At 40.0% G+C, this 21,268-nt stretch overlaps 1 protein-coding gene across 2 annotated transcripts in view; it reads right to left on the bottom strand.

Annotated features, from left to right (window-relative positions):
* The window catches only part of il1rapl2 (interleukin 1 receptor accessory protein-like 2), a 1,022,943-nt gene that overhangs the window by 482,088 nt on the left and 519,587 nt on the right, over positions 1–21,268 (bottom strand). For both annotated transcript variants that reach the window (XM_043705153.1, XM_043705154.1), the window contains one exon: positions 10,347–10,626. In XM_043705153.1, the coding sequence (XP_043561088.1) occupies positions 10,347–10,626 (280 nt within the window). The remainder of the gene's footprint in view (positions 1–10,346; positions 10,627–21,268) is intronic.

The raw sequence follows: 21,268 nt of genomic DNA on the forward strand, positions 1-21,268 counted from the left end.
AGAACATAGAAGAATACAGCGCAGTACAGGCCCTTCGGCCCTCGATGTTGCGCCGATCCAAGCCCACCTAACCTACACTAGCCCACTATCCTCCATATGCCTATCCAATGCCCGCTTAAATGCCCATAATGAGGGAGAGTCCACCACTGCTACTGGCAGGGCATTCCATGAACTCATGACTCGCTGAGTAAAGAACCTACCCCTAACATCTGTCCTATACCTACCCCCCCTTAATTTAAAGCTATGCCCCCTTTAAAAGCATCAATGTCGGATTATCTTCCACGCCTTGTCCACAGCTTGGCTTTTGTGATTCATCCCTTCAATGGGGAAAAATTTGACTGGTTACTTTGAAATGGCTATTCATTGGTGGCTTTCCAAAGGCAAGCAAAGCATTACTTCATCTCACTGAAAGTGACAATCTCCTTGATTGTACAAATACTTCCTCATATACAGCATTTGATGGAGAGACATGTAGCCAAAAAACAAATCTTCATTTGTACGGTTTCAGGATTTCCAATCATGGATAAAGTATATTCGGACAATGTCAAAGGAATCATGAATTGCCTATGTCTTTTTGAATGTTCATAGGCAGTTCTCTCATGTTGAGGATTGAAACCTGAACTGCATCTTATTAATTAAGGACAGGCATCCAATCTGTGCAGGTTTAAAAGTACTACTACAATATTTACAATCTTTAGTTGCATAAAAGAATCAAATTAATATTTGGTTAACTGAAGCAGAAACCCAGATAACCAAAAAGGCACCTCTTAAATTCCTAGTATTTACATGCATGGCTGGAATCTATGTACATGAATTAATCATGAATGTACCATTGCATTGAATAAGTTCTAACTGTCCAGTCTAATTGACTTTCAGACATACTATTCTGAAATGTTGAATGCCTATCTTGAATGTTTTGGCTTGATCATGAGGGAACAGTTACAATCAATTCATTGGTTTAATTTTATTATAAAACATTGCCAACACAGAATCAGACCTAATAATGCATCAGAGGCTCTTTTTTTTGCTAAAAATCACAGACAGCTTTTTAAAAAAATAATGATGTTCTGGGTCTCCATATCCTTATTGCAAAGTGGAGTCTTGAATCATAATTACAATATATTTTACAGTGCAATGGTTTGTATTGTGGTGGGCAACAAATTAGAGTTGATAGATTTGAATACAGGAGTAGGGATATCTTGTTGCAGTTATACAGGGCCTTGATAAGGTCACACCTTGAGTCTTGTGTGCAATTTTGGTCTCCTAGTCTGAGGAAGGACATTCTTGCCATTGAGGGAGTCAAGCGAAGGTCCACCACACCGATTCCTGGCATGGCAGGACTGACATATGAGGAAAGACTGGATCAACTGGGCTTGTACTGGAATTTCGAAGAATGAAGGGAGTATCTCACAGAAACATATAAAATCCTGATAGGACTGGATAGGCTAGAGCTATTCAGGACTGAGATGCTGTACATCTCTATGACTCTATGTGGAAGAATTTCTTCACTCACAGAGTTGTGAATCTGTGGAGTTCTCTCCCACAGGAAGCTGTTGGGGCCAGTTCATTAGATATATTCAAGAGGGAGCTGGGTGTGGCCCATGGGCTAAAGGGATCAATGGGTATAGAGAGAAAGCAGGAATGGGTTACTGAGATTGCATGTTCAACCATGATCATATTGAATGGTGGTGCAGACTCGATGGGCCGAATGGCCTACTCCTCAGGAGCCCTACTTTGGTTTGACAGTCTCTGCTGCATTAGCTGCGGAGTGAGCAGAGAAAGTGCAACATTTGCTGGCTTCATTTTTTTGCCTGGATCCTTTTATTCCCCTCAGTTGAGCCTTTTATTTTTGTTCACTTCTTCCACTTTCCTTCCATACAGCCAGCCTACATAACTCATGTCCATCAGTGAGGGTCTCTCAGTTGTCAATGACAACATCTTCCATATTCATATCTCATTTACAGGTATTCTTATCGTGGACACATGGCTGTTCTGGAAGTCATGACCCAGTGGCCAATCTCACTGTGTGGGTCTTTGGGTTTATGCCATCATCTGTCTGATAAATATGGTCAACTTAGAGAAGGTATCATTGTTTCCCCAATGAGTACATGCTTGTGGAATTAGTGTGCTCTACAACTTATTCTGTCAACAGATATTGAACATATTCTAAAGGAAACAACAATGGAAACCTTTCGTCCTGCCAAGTCACACAACTGTTGAACTTTTTCTAAGAACGCAAGTTTGGTAGACTCTCAGTTTGGTGCTGTCTTCCCAAAATCCCAGAATCCCCACAGTATGCAAGCAGGCAATTCAGCATATCGAGTCTACACTGACCCTCTGAAGAGCATCCCACCTAGACCCATCCCACTATCCTATTCTTGTAACTCTGCATTTCCCATGGCTAATCCACCTAGCCTGGACACTATCAGCAATTTAGCATTGCCAATCCACCTAACTTGCACATTTGCAGACTGTGGGAAAAATCCCACACAGACGCACACATACATTTGCCCGAGGGTGGAATTGAACCCCGGTCCCGAGAGCTGTGAGCCACTATGCCACGTCATTGTTGGTGTGGTTACTGTGCCATTCTTTCTTGCTTTCTTAAGCAGCGCAGACAGAACAGCTGCAGCTTTTGCGTTGTGTGTGCATTGATTGTTGTTCATTGTGGAGCTTTGATATGTGAAGCCATCAACGTGCTTCATTGTTACATCGTTAATTTGGTAGATGGCAACATGGCAATATTCTGGACCAGGACATCTGACTCACTGATGGTGATTGTCAAACTATATTCTTAGAAACATAAGTAAGTTTGTCCATTTGCCCCTGAAGCTGTTCCTCACAAAACAATGTCATGTAGCACCATTGGTGTGGAGCCATACATTTGACTAATTACTCAGATTTTCAACAAATTAACATGTAAAAAAAACACGCAAAATGGTTGCATTTGTAAAAGTTAGCACTTTAAAGCGTAGAAAAATGTGTTATGTATCTACAATTGTGAAGTGACTAAGCTATGAACTTAAATATTAATGAAAAAATTAACATATTAATTAAGATAATAAAAATTAATTTAGATAAAATGCATTACGTCCAGCATTTGAATAGGTGCCAAAAGCACTATACAGCAAAGCTCAGGACTGCTCCTGCGACTGTATCTCGAAGAGCAGCAAAACATTTCTGTGGAAACCAAATAGGAGAACTACCTATATTTAATCTTAAGAATTCATGAAATAATATAAGCAAATTGATAAGAGTTGTGTTTGTAGCCATATAACAAACAAAGACAGCTGATCTCTTTTTGCCATGGAGCCAAAAAAAGGACAACAAATATACTTTTTAAAAAAGACACACCACCAGAGGCAGCCACTAGGCCACAACAAGGTCAGTGTAGAAGACAGAGGGACGATCTCAGAAACCAATAAATTTCCGACAGGACCATACAGGTTAGACGTTTGCATTGGTGAGAGAGTCCATAACCAGGAATCATAGTTTAGGGATAAGGGGTAAACCTTTTAGGACTGAGATGAGGAGAAACCTCTTCACCCAGAGATTACCCTGTGGAATTCATTCTCACAGAAAATGGTTGAAGCCAAAACATTATGCGAAAGAGATCAAAAAGTGGAGGGGCGTGGGGGGTGAGGGAGAGATGAGGGGATCGAACTCAATGATGAGCTGATAATTATATTGAATCGGTGGAGCAGGATCAAGGTGTCCAATGACCTACCCCTGCTCCGATCTTTTATGTTTCTGTATGTTTACCACAAAATCTCCCCCAGAGGGTGAGACAAAGAATCTGATGAAATTATACAGGATTGAGAGTATTTTTTTAATCTTTAAAAGCTTATTTGATTGAATATCTGTTTGTTTTAAAGTGGATTTAAACATTATGCCTAAGTTGAAAGTAGAATAGTTAAGATATAACTATCTTTAATATTCCATCATACAGTTTTTAGAATTATGCAATTGAGAATTAATTTTCACAATCAATATTCAGAAAGTGAGTAAAAGGACTCATTTAAATCTTCACAGGAACACATCTAGGTCACCATATCTCAGATTCTTAAATTAGGATTCTAAGTGTTGATAAATCGTAAACTTAAAGAAAAAGTTATTTCTGCTTTTATTAACCTGCAGGTATATTCCACCCGGAGATAATTTAGCCGGCTTTGCAAAGGACAATTCATAACAAGAATGAATACATAGCTTGTAAAGCTAAATAAATTCTTTCAATGACTTAAAATTTCTCTTAGTTGAGGTTTTAAGCTGACAATATGTTTGACTAGGTAGGTTTACCTTGCTATGAATTATTAGGAGTAGAATCATGAGCAAAATGTGTTATTCAAACAAATAAAGACAATCCTTCATGAAAATCAATCGCAAACACTTTAAAAGATTGACCTCATTCATGAAAGAAATTGAAAGAACTATACAAATCTTTGAAAACAATGTTCATAGCCCTCTCAGTGAACATTTGGCCTCCCATCCACTGTAGTATGGATCTCAAATTAAAATAAAGCATAATGAACATGAAATGTTCAATGATTCAGAAAATAAAAACCAAAACTCATCTTACTTTCCAATAATTGGTCCCCTCTACCTTTGGTATTCTCAAACATTGCCTGTTGCTCCCTATCACCACTTCTACAAAGCTTTTCTCCTTCTTTTATTGCACCTACTTTACAGAATCAACAAGATATTCAGCATGAAAACACCATCTTTATGTAGGGCAGCTAAATTCTGACACAAGAAACAAATTTAACCTTTTCAAACACAGTTTAGCTTTGCATTCATTGCCCAATAGCTAGAAGCTGCAAGCCCTTGTTGCAAAGCCCAGCTTTTGACAACTTTTTAATGTGTACTTACATTCCCTAGATATGACAGTGCAAAGCCTGGTGTATGAGGTAATATTTCTGAAATGCTTAATACAAAAGTTGTATTAAACTCTATTCAATCTGATGATATCATAGTTTGTGAGTGGAGAATCAGGTAGTCTTGCTTAAGATCTTGACGGGATCAGAAGTAACATACCTTGCTACTAATGTCTTAGTTGTTACTACACGGGGTAAACACTCCTGCTTCATTTAAGCTAGCAACACCATGAGAAAAGATTTAACCCTGTGCAGTAAGCTGTGATAATTCAAGAGGCCAAGAACTATTTAAAGTCAAAATTAACAACTTTATTTCTTAAAGTATAACAGAGATTAATTAACTAACAAATATTCATAACTCCTTCCTTGAACCTGCCTTTGACTTTCCCTTCTACCATACTGGTCCGATAAAAATCCCGATTAAGATTTACAAAACAAAACTTTTTCTCTCAAAGCCAGGCAGCTTTCAGTTTTCTCTGTATTCCTGTCTTCTTTTCTTCTTCTTGGGGATTCTACTTCACAGGTTACTGATGGATAAAGGCACTTTTAAGAGAGTGATATTTTGGGCAGTCTTTGCATGCTGGTGGCTTAGCAGTTCTCCTAACAACTGTTCAATTTTCCCCGGTCTTATACCTCCAAAGCATCGAATTGTGTCATTGGCTTTTAAGATTGTCAATATACTAAATTCAAACTTGATTGGAATTTGGTATTTTTTGGGGTATAATTTAAAATGATTGGTCTAATTCAAATCTGTTTGCCATTTCCAGGCAAGCCAGCTAATCTAGCTTTTGACCAAGTATTACATTGTTACCTTATTGAGAACATTTGGTGCTGTGTCAGGTAGTTCTGCTAGCTTATAACTCTCTGAAAGGTACAGGACACCCTCATCTTCATAACATAGTAATTAAATCAAATGAATCAATGTAACTTCTATTCATTGCTATCATGCTATCTTTTGTTATGTTAGACAGGTGTCTCTGCTTGTTAAGATTTATTTGTGGTCCATCCTGGTAATTTGCCAAGCCCTTGGTAATCTCATGGCCGAATCAATAAGGTATTTGACTTCAACATGGTTCATGATGTTATAGGAAAATTGGAGGAAAGGCAAGGAGGAACAGATACACCAGGTGGTAAGTCATTGACTTAGTGGGAATACAACAAGAGTAAAAGACACTTCAGCATAAACAGGAAATAGAGCAGCTAGAAATGGAATTCCTAAATAGCAATAAAAGAAAGACAGAGAACCTTTCAGAGGAAGGGGAAAAGAATAAGAAAGAGAGAGAGGAAAATGAGAAAAAAACACTCATAATCAAAGGCCAGTGAGGAAGTGTTTCAATATGCACTCTCTATAGCAAGCTTTTGAGGAAAAGAATATAAAGGAATTCCTTATGGCATTTAAAAAGGTAGCAAAACAAGCTAAAGTAGCCAAAGGAAAACCAAAGAGTGCTCACGTAATGCAGGTAGACAGGTAAAGCTCATGAAGTTTATGCATCATTTTTAGGAGAGATTACAATGCAGTAAAAATTACTATTTTGGGTGCATCTGAGTCAGTGCCTGAGGCTCTCAGACAAACATTTTGAAATGGAGAAAGGAGCCTGGATAGACTCACACTGAATTTAAAAGGTAAGGCAAAGTAATTTTAACAGTTTGATACAGGCTTTAGGAGTAAGTGTCATATTTGTAGCTCTTAGGGAAACTATTCTTGGAGGAATTTAAAAACTCACTTCCTCCAGTAACTTGAACTCCCATTTAAAAAGGGGTGTAGCAGCTATGCAAGGAACAGAGGTAGGTGACAATTATGAGCTGATCCAAAAAATCTTCTTTTCCTATCACCACATAAAACCAAGAAGGCTGGAAGGTGGAAGAACGAAAGGGAAGGCAAGTAGCCAGTATACTAAAGGGACAGCTGAGAATTCCCCATAAACACCTTCTCCAATGGAAAGAGAGATGCCAATGGCGAAGGTGGAAATTGAGCACCTAAGTGTTTCCATTGTAATAAAATGAGACGCCTTTAACTTTGGAATGTTGGAAGTTTATGTGGAGAATTAACGGGACCTTTTGAGGTTTGTCAGGGTGATGCTGGAAAGGGAGGTCAGAGAAAAACACAGAGATCAATCTGTAGCTTGAACTATGACTGTGCGACAAAAGGTAAATGCTGCTGAACGTGTGGAAGAGGTGAACAAGGTAGATGAAAAGCAAGGAATTTTTGTTGTGAGGGGAGGTAATCCCTTATTATGCAAATAATACAGCTAAACCTATAATTACATTAAGGGATATTGTAGCTACTCTGGCTGGAAAAAGACATTGTTTTCTCCAACATCACACTGCAAGCCAAAATTTTAATAAATAGAATTAATGGAGAGTACATACCCATTTCATACCAGAGTGCATTGAGAATATGACTTGAGATCTGGAAAAGTGACAGTTGGTGTTGTTCAGAAATTATCTCTGGATGGGGTTGATTCACTCTGAGCTAGTGATTTGGCAGAAACAAAAGGTATAGCTTCGCTCATAGTCGCATCCTGTCTGAGTGAGATCAAAGAAATGGAACAAAGACACTGACAAGTTTCAGGTATTTTTGCATCGTGTGTGGTGACTCAGGCAGTGTCGAAGTAAAGCTGAAAAATGTATTGCTGGAAAAGCGCAGCAGGTCAGGCAGCATCCAAGGAACAGGAGAATCGACGTTTCGGACATGAGCCCTTCTTCAGGAATCAGTCCGGAGTCCGTGCGGGGTCAGTCGGTTCCATGGGCAGGTACTGAGGAAGGAGATGTGGCTGTGGTAGCGAGTCTGTTTGAGAACATGGCTGAAGAGCTTCTGGCCAGAGGAGATGACCTGGGGGGTGCAGTGAGAGAGGGACTCACTGAAATCCTTGTAGAGGGAGGAAGAGAGCTTCTTCAAGGAAGGCATCCTTGCAAGAGGATTCGCAGTAGGTTAAAATCTTCGAGGAGAAAGTGAGGACTGCAGATGCTGGAGATCAGAGCTGAAAATGTGTTGCTGGAAAAGCGCAGCAGGTCAGGCAGCATCCAAGGAGCAGGAGAATCGACGTTTCGGGCATGCGCCCTTCTTAAGTGTCTAAGTAAAGTCCATCATGAGGGGTTAAAGTGATTCCACGGGGAGATATTAGGTTAGCCAAGGCTTCCCTTAAATGTTGATAATCCAAAAGAAATGATTGTTAGGTTTTTGATTGTTAATTGATTCTTAGGTAGCAATTCTGGAGTTAAATACGTTATCATAACCATCCCACATCGGAGCTGAGGTAATTGAAATTCTACAATGTTCTTATGAAAGATGGGATTTGATGAGGAAATCATCCCGCAGCAAAGAGTAGACAGGTGATTCAAATATATATCACAGAGATATTGTGGGTAGCACATGAAATTCCTACAGCAGGATGTGTAGGGTTATAGAAAACTCAAGCATTTATAAATTGACATTTTTACTGACCAGGTGTTCATGAGGGCATTGTGCAGTTTTGTGACATGTGTCAAGTAGTGGGAAAACCTCAAAGTTCATTCAAAGTAGCATCTTCCATACCCATAGCAGAGGTAAGAACTCTATTATTGAACTGCAAGACCTCTCCCAGTGTACACTCAATATTAGACCACAGAGCTGCTCGGTCTCATGAGAGAGAAACTGATAGTGCATAATTTGAGAGTCAGCTGAAGGGTGAGGTTGAGACGTTGAGACTTTTATCGTAATTTCAGTTGATATGGAAATTAAACTGCACTGCAGGTGTTATTGCATCATACACCAGCCATCCAGCTTTCTGAGTTAACTGATCCCACCCTTACTATTATGGATATGATGACACGCTTCCCAAAAGCTATTCAATGAGGGAAATCAGAGCTAAAATAATAGTGGAATAATTAACTCCATTACTCGTTATGGGCTACCAATAAAAATACAGTCAGACAAGATTCCAATTTTCTGTCCAAAGTTTTTCAAGACATCATAAGTCCACAGTATGTCACTCACAGATAAAGGGAACCTTTGAGAGATACCATCAGATGCTCAAGACAACAAGTAAAGCATGTTATCAGGAATATCCCCAAAATTGGGGCAATGTTTTGGATTTTCTACTATTTATCACCGGAACTTGCAAAATGAATCTTTTTGGTTTAAACACTTGATTTAATTCATAATAATTAATTTATCATGAGATTAAGGGTCTATGAAATTGATCAGGAAAGGTTTATAGGACACAAACATGGATCCTCGATGTTGGATTGCGGGTCTGTGTCCTTACAGAGGCTGGTGGCAATCTGGAAAGTTGCACAGAACCATTTCAAACATTCCCAGGTAAAGGTGAGGGAATAGACAGGCAAGCAAGTGAAATTTGGATATTACACACATTACCTTTACAGCAGGAACCTCTGACAGCAAGATTTTCAGTGGTTCAGTGGTTCATGCAAGATAATAAAGAAGATCAGTAAACTGAATGATCTGTAGATACCCTTTGTCATAGAAAGAAGAATCAGTTGTGTTGTATTTTGGTGACTTAATTAACACTTTGGGATGGCATAATGGCTGAGTGGTTGGGATTGCTGCCTACCAGCGCCAGGGACCCAGGTTTGATTCCAGCCTCTGGCAAGTGTCTGCGTGGAGTTTGGATATTCTTGCCGTGTCTGTGTGGATTTCCTCTGGGTGCTCCAGTTTCCTCTCAGAGTACAGAGATGTGCAGGTTTGGGTGGATTGACCATGCCACATTGCTCATAGTGTCCATGGATGTGCAGCCTAGGTGATGTAGCAGTGGGAAATGCAGGGGTAGGAAAGGGGGGATGGGTCTGGGTGGGATACTCTTCAGAGAGTAGATATCGGCTGAATGGTCTGCTTCCACCCTGTAGGGATTCTATGATTTACAGTCATGGTGGAGTAGTGAGGTTTTCTCCACTCCCCCAGATCCACCATCACAATCAAATAAATCCTGAATCGTATGAATAAAACACCAGATTTAAATCTTTTACACCGTCAGAGCATGTCTTTTCAATGTGTGAAAGTTGAAAAGATTCCAATGTTCTGGGAGGTCATTTGCAGTCACGACTGTGTAAGGAAGCTAGAGGTCAGTGAAATCTGGGACACATCAAGAAGGTAACATGAGATTGATCACCCAGCATCAAGTGGAGCTAAGGCCCTGGAATACTAATAAACAGGGGTCACAGAGATACACTGACATACCTTAAATGCAGCCTTTAACTGTTAACCCACTGAAGCCCTTAAAAACATAAATAATGTAAATATATCTCAGGAACAAGTGCTTTTTTTTTGTCTGCACTTTCCCTTTACCTATGTCATACCTGCATGATTTTACTACATTACACAATAGCATTGCAATATTTTTCACCAATTCATGTTCAATTAAAGTTCATTACCTTCCAAATGTTTTAAGTGATTTGCTACTGCTACTCAATCTATAGCAATACACCGTCAACAGTACAGTTTTATGTTGATAACACATTTCATAAATTTCCACTCACCTTAATACACAAGTATAGAATCCGTTATCCTGTAACTCTGCTGAATGGAACCAAATGGAATCCTCTTCCTTGCTTATTCTGCGCCCAGCGAATATAATTGGCTCTTCGGAATCTCCTTGTCCGTTATTTTTATACCACATTAGGCTGAGCCCTGAATTCTGCGCCATGCTGTAGTTAGTCCTGATATATCCATAGAAGAGTGCACATTTTATACGCACAGGTTCACCTACCAGCACCATGTATTTCTTGAGATCCACAGACCAGTCAATACAGACGTCAACTGCAATATAGAAATAAAAATGAAAAGAATAATTCATTAGATAGTAGATCATTACTCTCAAAAGCTGACTGCTTTAGAAGCTGTGTGCCTCAATTTAAGATGTCCAATATGGGGAGGTCATGTCTGACAAATCTGGTAGTTTTCATTGAGGAGGTAACCAGCAAGTTAGACAAAGGGGAGCCAGTGATTGTGATCTATTTGGATTTCAAGAAGGCTTTTGACAAAGTATCACACAGGAGGCTGCAAAATAAGATAAGAGCCCATGGTATTTGGGGCAAGGTACTGACATGGACAGAGGATTGGCTGACTAGCAGAACATAGAGAGTGAGGAGAAAAGTCTTTTTCAGGATGGCAGCCAGTGACTAGTGGAGTTTCGCCAGGATCCGTGTTGGGACCGCAATTATTCATGTAACACCTTAACGATCTGGAGGAAGGGACTGAGGGCATTGTTGCTCAGTTTGCAGATGACGTAAAGACAGATGGGGGAACAGGTAATGTTGAGGAAGTGGGGAGGCTGCAGAAGAGCTTCGAACAGGCTGGGCGAGTGGGTTAAGAAGTGGCAGATGGAATATACTGTGGGAAAGTGTGAGTTCATGCATTTTGGTAGGAACTATAGCAGTATAGGAACTCTGAAGCAGAAAGGCATTTGGGAGCTCTAATTCAGGAGTATCTTTAGGTTAACATGGTGGTTAAGATGGCAAATGAAATGGTAGCATTCATTTCAAGAGGGCTAGAATACAAGGGCAGCAATGTACTGCTGAGCCTGCATAAGGCTCTGGTCAGACAGCGTTTGGGATAGTGTGAGCAGTTTTGGACCTAAGGAGGATGTGCTGGGGTGGGAAAGGCTCTTGAGGACATTTACAAGAATGATCCCAGGGATGGAGGGCTTGTCATATGAGGAGCGCTTGAGGACTCTGGGTCTGCACGTGACATTTAGAAGGATGTGGGGTACTCATTGAAACTTAAAGAATACTAAAAGCCTGGTTAGAGTCATAGAGATGTTACAGCACGGAGAGTGTATATGGAGAAGATGTTTCTACTCATAGGAGAGACAAGGATCCACGGGCACAGCCTCAGTGTGAAGGGACAATGAGATGAGAAGGAGTTTCTTTAGCCAGAGGGTAGTGAATCTGTGGAACTCAGAGTTGCAGAGGACTGTGGAGGCCATGCTATTGATTGTATTTAATACAGAGATTGGTTTTTGATTGTTAGGGGGATATAAGGCTCCAGGGAGAGGACAGGAGAATGGATTGAATATTTTTATAGTATTGTAATGGATTTGTAAACTTTGATAAGACCATCATTTTTTGGATGAAAGTTGACATTTTTTTTGCATTTAAGCACAAAGTAGTATAATAATTGCAATCATATAACTACTGAACATTCACAGAACATTTTGTAAGACACCGCACGGAAGAATATAGCAAACTTTGTCAATTCTACATAAGATTGTTATTTTTGCAAGGATTTGATCAATGAAGAGAATACTTATTCCAACTATCTTACAGTTCTATGACCAGAAGTAAGATGAAATCACAGATGAATTTTTCACAAAAAGTTTAACTATTTCATTAATCATTTTCTGATCATCATCAATTTCTATAAACAGTTGGGAAAACTGAACAGGACAAAGTTTGTGATTGCCCAGATGTGAGCTATAAATTCATACTTTGAAGGTGGGCAGCAGGGTGGCTCACACACCAGACACCCAGGTTCAATTTCAGCCTCGGCTGACTGTCTGTGTGGAGTTTGCACGTTCTCCCCGTGTCTCTGTAGGTTTCCTCCAGGTGCTCCAGATTCTTCCCACAGTCCAAAGATGTGCAGGTAAGGTGGATTGACTAAGCTAAATTGCCCATAGTGTCCAGGAATGTGCAGTAAAGCTGGATTAGCCATGGGAAATGAAAAGTTTTGGGGATGTGAGTCTGGGTGGGATGCTCTTCGGAGGGTTGGTGCAAACTTAATGGGCCGAATGGCCTTTTTCTGCACCGTAGGCATTTTACGATCCTTATAAGAATTGGACTGCCTCTGATGTCAGTATCTAGATTATAGTGGTGCTGGAAAAGCACAGCAGGTCAGGCAGTATCCGAGGAGCAGGAAAATCGACGTTTCGGGCAAAAGCCCTTCATCAGGAATCATTCCATAAGTACTGTTTGCTATATTCCACATGTGATCTGACTAGTGCTTTGTATAGATTTTGGCAAGACCTCCCTATATTAATACTCCACTTCCTTTGGCTTACAGTCCATTTGCTTTTACCTACTGCCTGTTTTAGCCTTCATTTTAAAGGTGCAAACTGAAAAGACTATTGAAAGTCAGAGAGGAATCAAGTATGAGAACACAAGACTGAAATGGCAATAACAGAAGTGATCAGCAAAGGAATCAAAGGCCAGAATCAAACAATGCCACAGCAAAGTATAGTGGGAATGGACAAGAAACATTAGAAAGACAACCCTTAAGGCTTTGTGCCTAAACACATGGAGCATTTGAAATAAAGTGGATGAACTAATTGTGCAAATTGATGTAAATGAATATGATATAGTTGAGATTACAGAGATATGGCTGCAGGGTGACCAGGGATGGGATCTGGGGCATTCAGTAATTCCGAAAGACAGACAAAAAGGAGAAGCTGGTGGAGTTGCATTACTGGTTAAAAGAGGATATAAACACAATCGTGAGGCAAGGTTTTAGCTCAGACAATGTAGAATCTGTGGGTAGAATTGAGACATACCAAGGGGCAAAAAACAGTAGTGGAAGCCATATATAGACCTTCAAACTATAATCGGGATACTATGAAAGACAGTCAGTAGGAAATCAGGGATGCATACAGTGAAAAAACATAGGTAATCATTGGTGACTTTAATCTGCATATAGATTGGGAAACTCAAAGCAATCACAATTCTGTAGAGGAGAAATTCCTACAGTGTGTGTGGGATGGTTTTCTGGACCGACATGTTGAGAAACCAATCCGAGAACAGGCTATTTTAGACTGGGCATTATGCAATGAGAATGGAATCATTGTTAATGTAATTGTGAGAGACTCCTTTGAGGATGACTGACCTTAATAGGAGAACATTTTTCATCAAGATGGAGATTGAGGTCATTGATTCTGAGACTAGGGTCCTGAATCTTAACAAGGAAACTACAGTGGTATGAGGCTTGGATTGGGAAATGTGACTAAATGGAATGACAGTGAATTAGCAATGGCAAACTTTCAAAGGGCAAATGGCAACAATTGTTTGTTCTTGTCAGGTGTAAGAGTGCAAAGAGAACAATTGCTAAACCATGATTTACGATGGATGTTAGAGATAGTATTAGAGGCTTAAAAAGAGGCAAATAAATTGTTAAGATAAAAATCAACAGACCTGAGGATTAGAAACAGTTTAGAAGTCAGCAAAGAAGGATCAAAGAATTGATTAGGGGGGGAAATAGAGTATGAGAGTAAGATTGTAGAGAACATAAAAACTGACTGTAAAAGCTTCTATGGCTATGGAAAAAAAAAGAATTGAAAACTAATGTAGGTCACTTAATCTAGGGTAATTTATCATGGGGAACAAAGAGATAGCTGATGACCTAAATTCACAGTTTGCTCTGTCTTCACAAAAGAAGATATGAATAACAGAAATGATGGAGAACACCAGATTTAGTGAGAGGGATGAAGCAAACCTATATAAGTGGAGAAATGGTTTTGGAGAAATTGATGGGATTGAAGGCTAATAAATCCCCAGGGCATGGTAATCTACATCCCAGATTACTTAAAGAAGTTGCCTTTGAAATAATCAATGCATTCATGTAATTTTCCAAGATTCTTTAAACTCCCGGAACAGTTAATGCAGATTGGAGGGTAGGTAATGTAACTAATAGAAAAGAGAGGTAGAGAGAAAACAGGGAATTATAGACCACTGAGTCTTACACTGGCAGGGGGAAAGATGTCAGAATCTAATATCCAAGGTTTTTACATCAGATCACTGAGATTTTACATCAGATCACTGAGAAAACATTGATAGGATTAGATACAATCTGCAGAATTTACAGAAGGAAAATCATGCTTGACAAATTGACTGGAAGAGTTGATTAGGGGAGTGAGTCCATACGGTTTATCGAGAATTTAAGAAAGGTTTTCGACAAAGTTCCATGTAAGAGATTAATGTGTAAAATTAAAGCAGATGGGACTGGGTAGTGTATTGAGATAGATAGAAAATTGGTTAGCAGATAGGAAACCATTGATTGTGTTTCTCAATGGCATGCCATTGTCTCCTTCTATTTAGTCAGTCCCCTGCTGAAGTAAATATTCGATGGTAAACATTATCTTGTCGCCATGTTACAATTGGATATAACTTTGGTTAGCAGATAGGAAGAAGAAATGGGTCTTTCTCTAAGTGGCAGGCAATGACTAGTCCGGTACGACAGGAATTGGTACAAGATTTCAGTTATTCACAATGTATGTTAATGATTTAGATGTAATATTTCAAAAATTACAGGGTTGGGTGGAAGGGTGAGCTGTGAGGAGGATGCAGAGATGTTGCAGAATAATTTGGACAGGCTGATTGAGTGGGCAAATGGATAGCAGATGCAGTATAATGTGATGAATGAAAGAGTATCCACAGTGGGAGCAAAAAATAGGATGGCAGATTACTATTTGAATTACTGTAAATTGAGAGAAGGGAATGCACGATGAGACCTGTGTGTCTCTGTGCACCAGTTGCTGAAAGTAAGTGCATAGGTTTCCATTAGCAATAAGGAAGGCAAACTGCATTTGAGAGTGGATTCAAGTACAGGAACAAAGGTGTTATAAGTTCATAAGATATAGAAGCAGAATTGGGCCATTCGGTCCATCAGGCCTGCTCCGTCATTTGATTATCGCTGATATGCTCCTCACCTCCACTTCCTGCCTTCCTTCCATATCCCTTCATTCCATGAACAATTACAAACCTGTCTAACCCCTCCTCTAACTTACTTACTGTCCCAGCATCCACTGCACTTTGGGCTAGCAAATTGCACAGATTCAGAACACTTTGGAGAACTCTGTTTCAAATTTGCTTCCCCTTATCTTAAGACTATAGCCTCTTGTCCAATAGTGCCTGACAAGAGGAATCATCCGCTCCACGTCTATCTTATCCATGGCTGAGAGCAACTATACAGGGCATTGTGGAGGTCGCAGCTGGAATATTGTGTGCAGTTTTGGTCTCCTTACCTCAGGAAGGATGTTCTGACTGTGCAGAGAGTGCAGCTGAGATTTGCCTGACTGGGATGGCTGGACTGACGTATGAAGAGAAACTGGACTGGTTCAGATCATATACAGTGGAGTTCAGAAGAGGGGCAGTGGGTAGAACCACATAGAAATCTATAAACTTTTAACAGGATGAGACCAGTTGGACACAGGAAGGATTTTCTCCAGAGTGAGGAGCCACAGTCATAGATTTTAAGCATAAGGAGTACACATTTTATGACTGAGATGAGGAGAAATTTCTTCACCCAGACAGTGGCACGCTTGTGGAATGCACTACCCCACAAAGTGGCTAACTTCAAACATTGGGTTTTCAAGAAGGAATTAGATGTAGTGCTTTTGGTTAAAGGGATCAAGTGATATGAGGAAAGGTTGGATTAGGTATTGAGCTTGATGATAGCCATGATTATAATGAATGACAGAAGAGGCTTGAGGGGTCGAATGGCTGACTCATGTTCCTACCTTCTATGTTTCTATGGAAAGGAGGAAGGCTTTACTACAACTGTGCAAGGCACTCAGTAGAAAGTGACTGGAATACAGTGAACAGTCTCGGGAAATATCTATTGGCATTGGAAGCTAAGAAAAGCAGGTTCACTCAGATGTTAACAAGTATGGAAGCACTATGTTCAATAGGTTGCGCCCGTACTCACCAGAGTTAGAATAATGAGGGGGTCATCTTACTAAAACAGATTTTGAATTAACTTGACAGGGTAGATGCAGCAAAAGGGTCTGTTTTTCTTGCCTTTGTATAACTTAGTTCACAATATCAAGGATTCTACTTGTTCCTTTAACAGCCCTCGCCACTTAACCTGCCACCATCAAAGATTTGAGTCTGTCCCAGTGCTGCTGTTAAAATTTTATGATTTAGTTTATACTGCAGTAGCTCCATCAAAAATGTATCAATCTTTTCACAAACCCTTGCATTAAATTTCTCCTCATGCTTCTGTCCTTTTCACCAATATACCTGAACTTTTTTCACCAATACACCAATTACATTTCCAAGTAATGTGTCCTCTGCAAATTTTTGAAATTATGTCCTACATACGTAAGGTCACAGTTCCACATTAAAATGAACAGTCCTTTTCATCCCATCCCCTTGGGAACAACACTTGACTCCAGGTTGAAACGTAATTACTCACTGTTAAACACTACGCCTTGTCTCTTAGTCAATTCTGCATCCACGTTGTCATTGTCCCTTTACTCCCATGGGTTTTAAATATTTTCACGGAAATAATCAGTGTTTAATATGAAACACAGGACTACAAAGCTTTGCAATGATTTACACTTGGATTATTTTCAAATGAGAATTATGTTATAAATATTATTCAAAGAGAACAATGTCATAAAGCCATTGAACAGTAAAATCATTGAGTCCACTCTGTCAATTGTTGCATGCAAGGTGCAACATTTAGAATTGGCATGCCATTGAGAAACACCATCAATGTATGTGCTGTCTACTGTAGCTACCTTTAAAAGTCAGGGTATAGGAACATGTAAGAGACACAGGTATTATGAACATCTTAAAAAAAACAAGCTGACGAATTACTGCATCATATGCAAATACAATTACAAAAAGTAGATGGCACGGTGGCTCAGTGGTTAGCACTGCTATCTCACAGCGTCAGGCATCTGTGTTTAATTGCACCCTCGGGCGACTGTCTGTATGGAGTTTGCACTTTCTTCCAGTGTCTGTGGGGGTTTCCTCCGGGTGCTCCAGTTTTCCCCCATAGTCCAAAGGTGTTCAGGTTGGGTGGATTGGCCATACTGAATTACCCATGGTGTCCAGGCAGGTGCCAACTAAGCGGGTTAGTTATGGGAAATACACGGTTATAGGCAGGGTCTGGGTCTGGGTGGGATCCTCTTCGGAGGTTCAGTGTGGACTCGATGAGCTGAATGGCCTGATTCCACGCTGCAGGGATTCGATGATGAAATAGAGTGAAATAGAAAATCACATTATTAACTTCAGCTGCTTCCCCTTCCATTGTTATTTCTCTCTTCTATCAGCAATGTTGTTTTTATCATTTGTTGAGACTAGTCATGTGGCTCGCTGTAACTCCTCCAGCATTGGGATATACAGCTCTTGTATATCCCAGTGCTGGAGGAGTTACAGAGAGTCACATGACTGGTGCAAAACATAAGGGAGGATAAACACCCACGTCAGTCTTCCCACAAGATTTAAGGGAGACAAGGACCAAATGAACTACTGATATATTGTGTTTTCCTTTTCACAGTTAGTGTAGGTACAGAAACTGCAATTTTTGGCTCAGAGATTTTAATACAAATAGGCAAAGTCAATGTGTATTCGTGATTAATGTATGCAAAAGAGGAAGACATTTAGGGTTTCAACTCATAGGTTAAGGTGAGTGTCTCCTTCTATTTAGTCAGTGAAGTGAATATTCTATGGTAAACATTATCTTGTCGCCATGTTACAATTGGATATAACTTTGGTTAGGACACATTTCAAAGACTGCCTACAGTTCTGGTCACCACATTAACAAAAGGATGTGGATGCTTTGGAAAGGGTACAGAGGAGGTTGTTGCCTGGTACAGAGGTGCTAGCTATGAAGACAGGTTGACTAGATTAGGATTATTTTCATTAGAAAGATGGAGATTGAAGGGAAGACCTGATTGAAGTTTACAAAGTCATGAGAGGTATAGACAGGGTGGATCGCAAGAAGCTTTTTCCCACAGCGGGGAACTCAATTACTAGGGGTCACAGGTTCAAGGTGAGAGGGGAAAGGTTTAAGGGAGATATACGTGGAAAGTTCTTTACCCAAATGGTTCTGGGTGCCTGGAATGCATTGTCAGTGGAGGTGGAAGAGGTGGGCACGATAGTGCCATTCAAGACAGATACATGAATGGGCAGGGAGCAGAACAATCAGACCCTTAGAAAATAGTCAACAGGTTTAGATAGAGGATCTGGATTGGAGCAGGCTTGGAGGGCCGAAGGGCTTGTTCCTGTGCTGGAATTTTCTTTGTTTTTTGTTGTGATGATGCTGCTCCTTTAACAAGGTTAGGTTGCCCTTGGGATTTTTTCAGAGGGTTCACAATTACTAGGGGTCACAGGTTCAAGGTGAGAGGGGAAAAGTTTAAGGGAGATATGCGTGGAAAGTTCTTTACCCAGATGGTTCTTGGTGCCTGGAATGCGTTGTCAGTGGAGGTGGAAGATGTGGGCACGATAGTGCCATTCAAGACAGATACATGAATGGGCAGGGGTCAGAACAATCAGACCCTTAGAAAATAGTCAACAGGTTTAGATAGAGGATCTGGATCGGCGCTGGCTTGGAGGGCCGAAGGGCTTGTTCCTGTGCTGGAATTTTCTTTGTTCTTTGTTGTGATAATGCTGCTCCTTTAACAAGGTTAGGTTGCCCTTGGGATTTTTTCAGAGGGTTCATAAAAACAGAGGTCCATTTTGTCTGTGTTTATCGACTTGATGAAGCTTTTAAGTTAAAAAAAAAAGTCACTTGTGCAATGAAAGGGGAGCGGCCAGTTCTCCCAGCTCAGCTTTCTCACGTTTGGTTTGGTGTCAGCAAGCAGTCAGTCAATCAGTTTTGAGGCTGTTGGTCAAAGAAACAGCTCCATGGAAGAAGGTGTTCCATGCTGATCTCTCTGTCATCTCTCTTTCGTAAGACACTGTGTTAGATTTTATCTTTTTTGCCAAGGGGTGTTTGTGGGATTGCTTGTGGAATTTAGAACAGCATCATTAAGTTGCAATAGTATATTGAGTTTTTGGATAGGTTAAGTTATTCTGTATTCTGTTCTCTTTTGCATTCGGTACTCTGTAAATAAATTCTGTTTTGTTTACAAACTTGCACAAGCTCAAAACAATTAGCAAAGTTAGGGTCTGGGCTATTTTCTTGACATGTTTTGAGGGGGCCTGGCCTGGCCCGTTACAATGTACAACAGCTTTCAAGTACACTTAGTTCATTTTCTGTTACTTATTGAAAGTTGGTTTCTATAAGAATTTAAAAGTAGATGGCCTTCTTTACTTCTCAATGTTGTTTGAAGTACACCTCAATGAAAGCTTTAAAACGTGATGTATTTACTATTCGCAAAAGGTGCATATATTTACACTGACAGAATTTCTCATATTTTCCACATGGTATTACAGTATAAGAGATGAAAATCAATCATATTTAGGAAAAGACTGAATTAACGATTAGCTAAAAATCACACAACACCAGGTTATAGTGCAACAGATTTATTTGGAGATACCAGTTTTCAGAGCGCTGCTCCTTCATCAGGTAACTAGTGGGGCAGGATCATAAGACACAGAATTTGTTTTGCTATAAATTCTGTCTTATGATCTTGCCCCACGAGTTACCTGATGAAGGAGCAGCGCTCTGAAAGCTTGTACTTCCAAATAAACCTGTTGGACTATAACCTGGTGTTGCGTGATTTTTAACTTTGTGCACATCTTGGCAAATAGCAACTGTCATTTTGGGAAGTGATGTCTTTCAGGTGATGTAAAACCAAGACATTGCTCTCCTGAGTTGACATGAAAGATTCCTAGGCATCTTTTGAAGAAGGCATCAGAATCCACATCAATATCTATCCCTCAATCACTATTTATCAGATTAACTGACTTTTATCACATTGTCATTTGTGGGATAGTACTGTGCACATATTGCCCACCTTGTTTCCTGTGTTGAGAGTGTGGTGCTGGAAAAGCACAGCAGGTCAGGCAGCATTCTCCCTGTTTCCTGTGTTGCAACTTTCAAAAGCACTTAATGGGCTGCAGCGTGGTTTAGATTGCCCTGAGGTTCTAAAAGTTGCAATATAAGTGCACTCATTTTTTTAACAGCTCCAATAACAAAGACCGACAAATTGACAGCATCTTTTCAATTTCATAGAACATGAGGAAGGCACTGAGAAATCTACTTTGATTACTGATGCATTCTTTTTGCAATCTGTCATGCAGATTTCAATAACAGACATAAGAACTAGGAGCAGGAGTTGGCAATTCAGCCTCTCAAATCTGCTGTGCTGTCTGATATCATCATGGCTGAACTCATCACGGCCCAAATCCACTTTTTTTTGCATGGTCTCCATAACTCTTCAACCCAGTACTAATTAAAAGTCTGTCTCCTCCTCAAATTTACTTAATGCCTCACTGTTGGTTAGTGAATTCCATAGATCTATGACCATTTGAGAGAAGTAATTTCTTCAAATCTCTGTTTTAAATTTGCTATTACTTATGGACAAATGGAGTGAAATTGTTCAGACAGCTTCCTGACATTCTACTCACATTCTATTTTGTTTATACATCTTTCCATGGATTAACTTTATCCTAATTTAGCAATCTCTTTGAATCGGCCATGCCAATGTACATTGTGCTTGACACCAGGTTATTATTGTAAGACTATTACTCTGTTGGTGGATGCTTTGTCAAGCCATTTGCACCCTGGTCTACTAGAA

This window comes from Chiloscyllium plagiosum, chromosome 15 (genome assembly GCF_004010195.1).
Source record: "Chiloscyllium plagiosum isolate BGI_BamShark_2017 chromosome 15, ASM401019v2, whole genome shotgun sequence".
NCBI lineage: Eukaryota > Metazoa > Chordata > Chondrichthyes > Orectolobiformes > Hemiscylliidae > Chiloscyllium > Chiloscyllium plagiosum.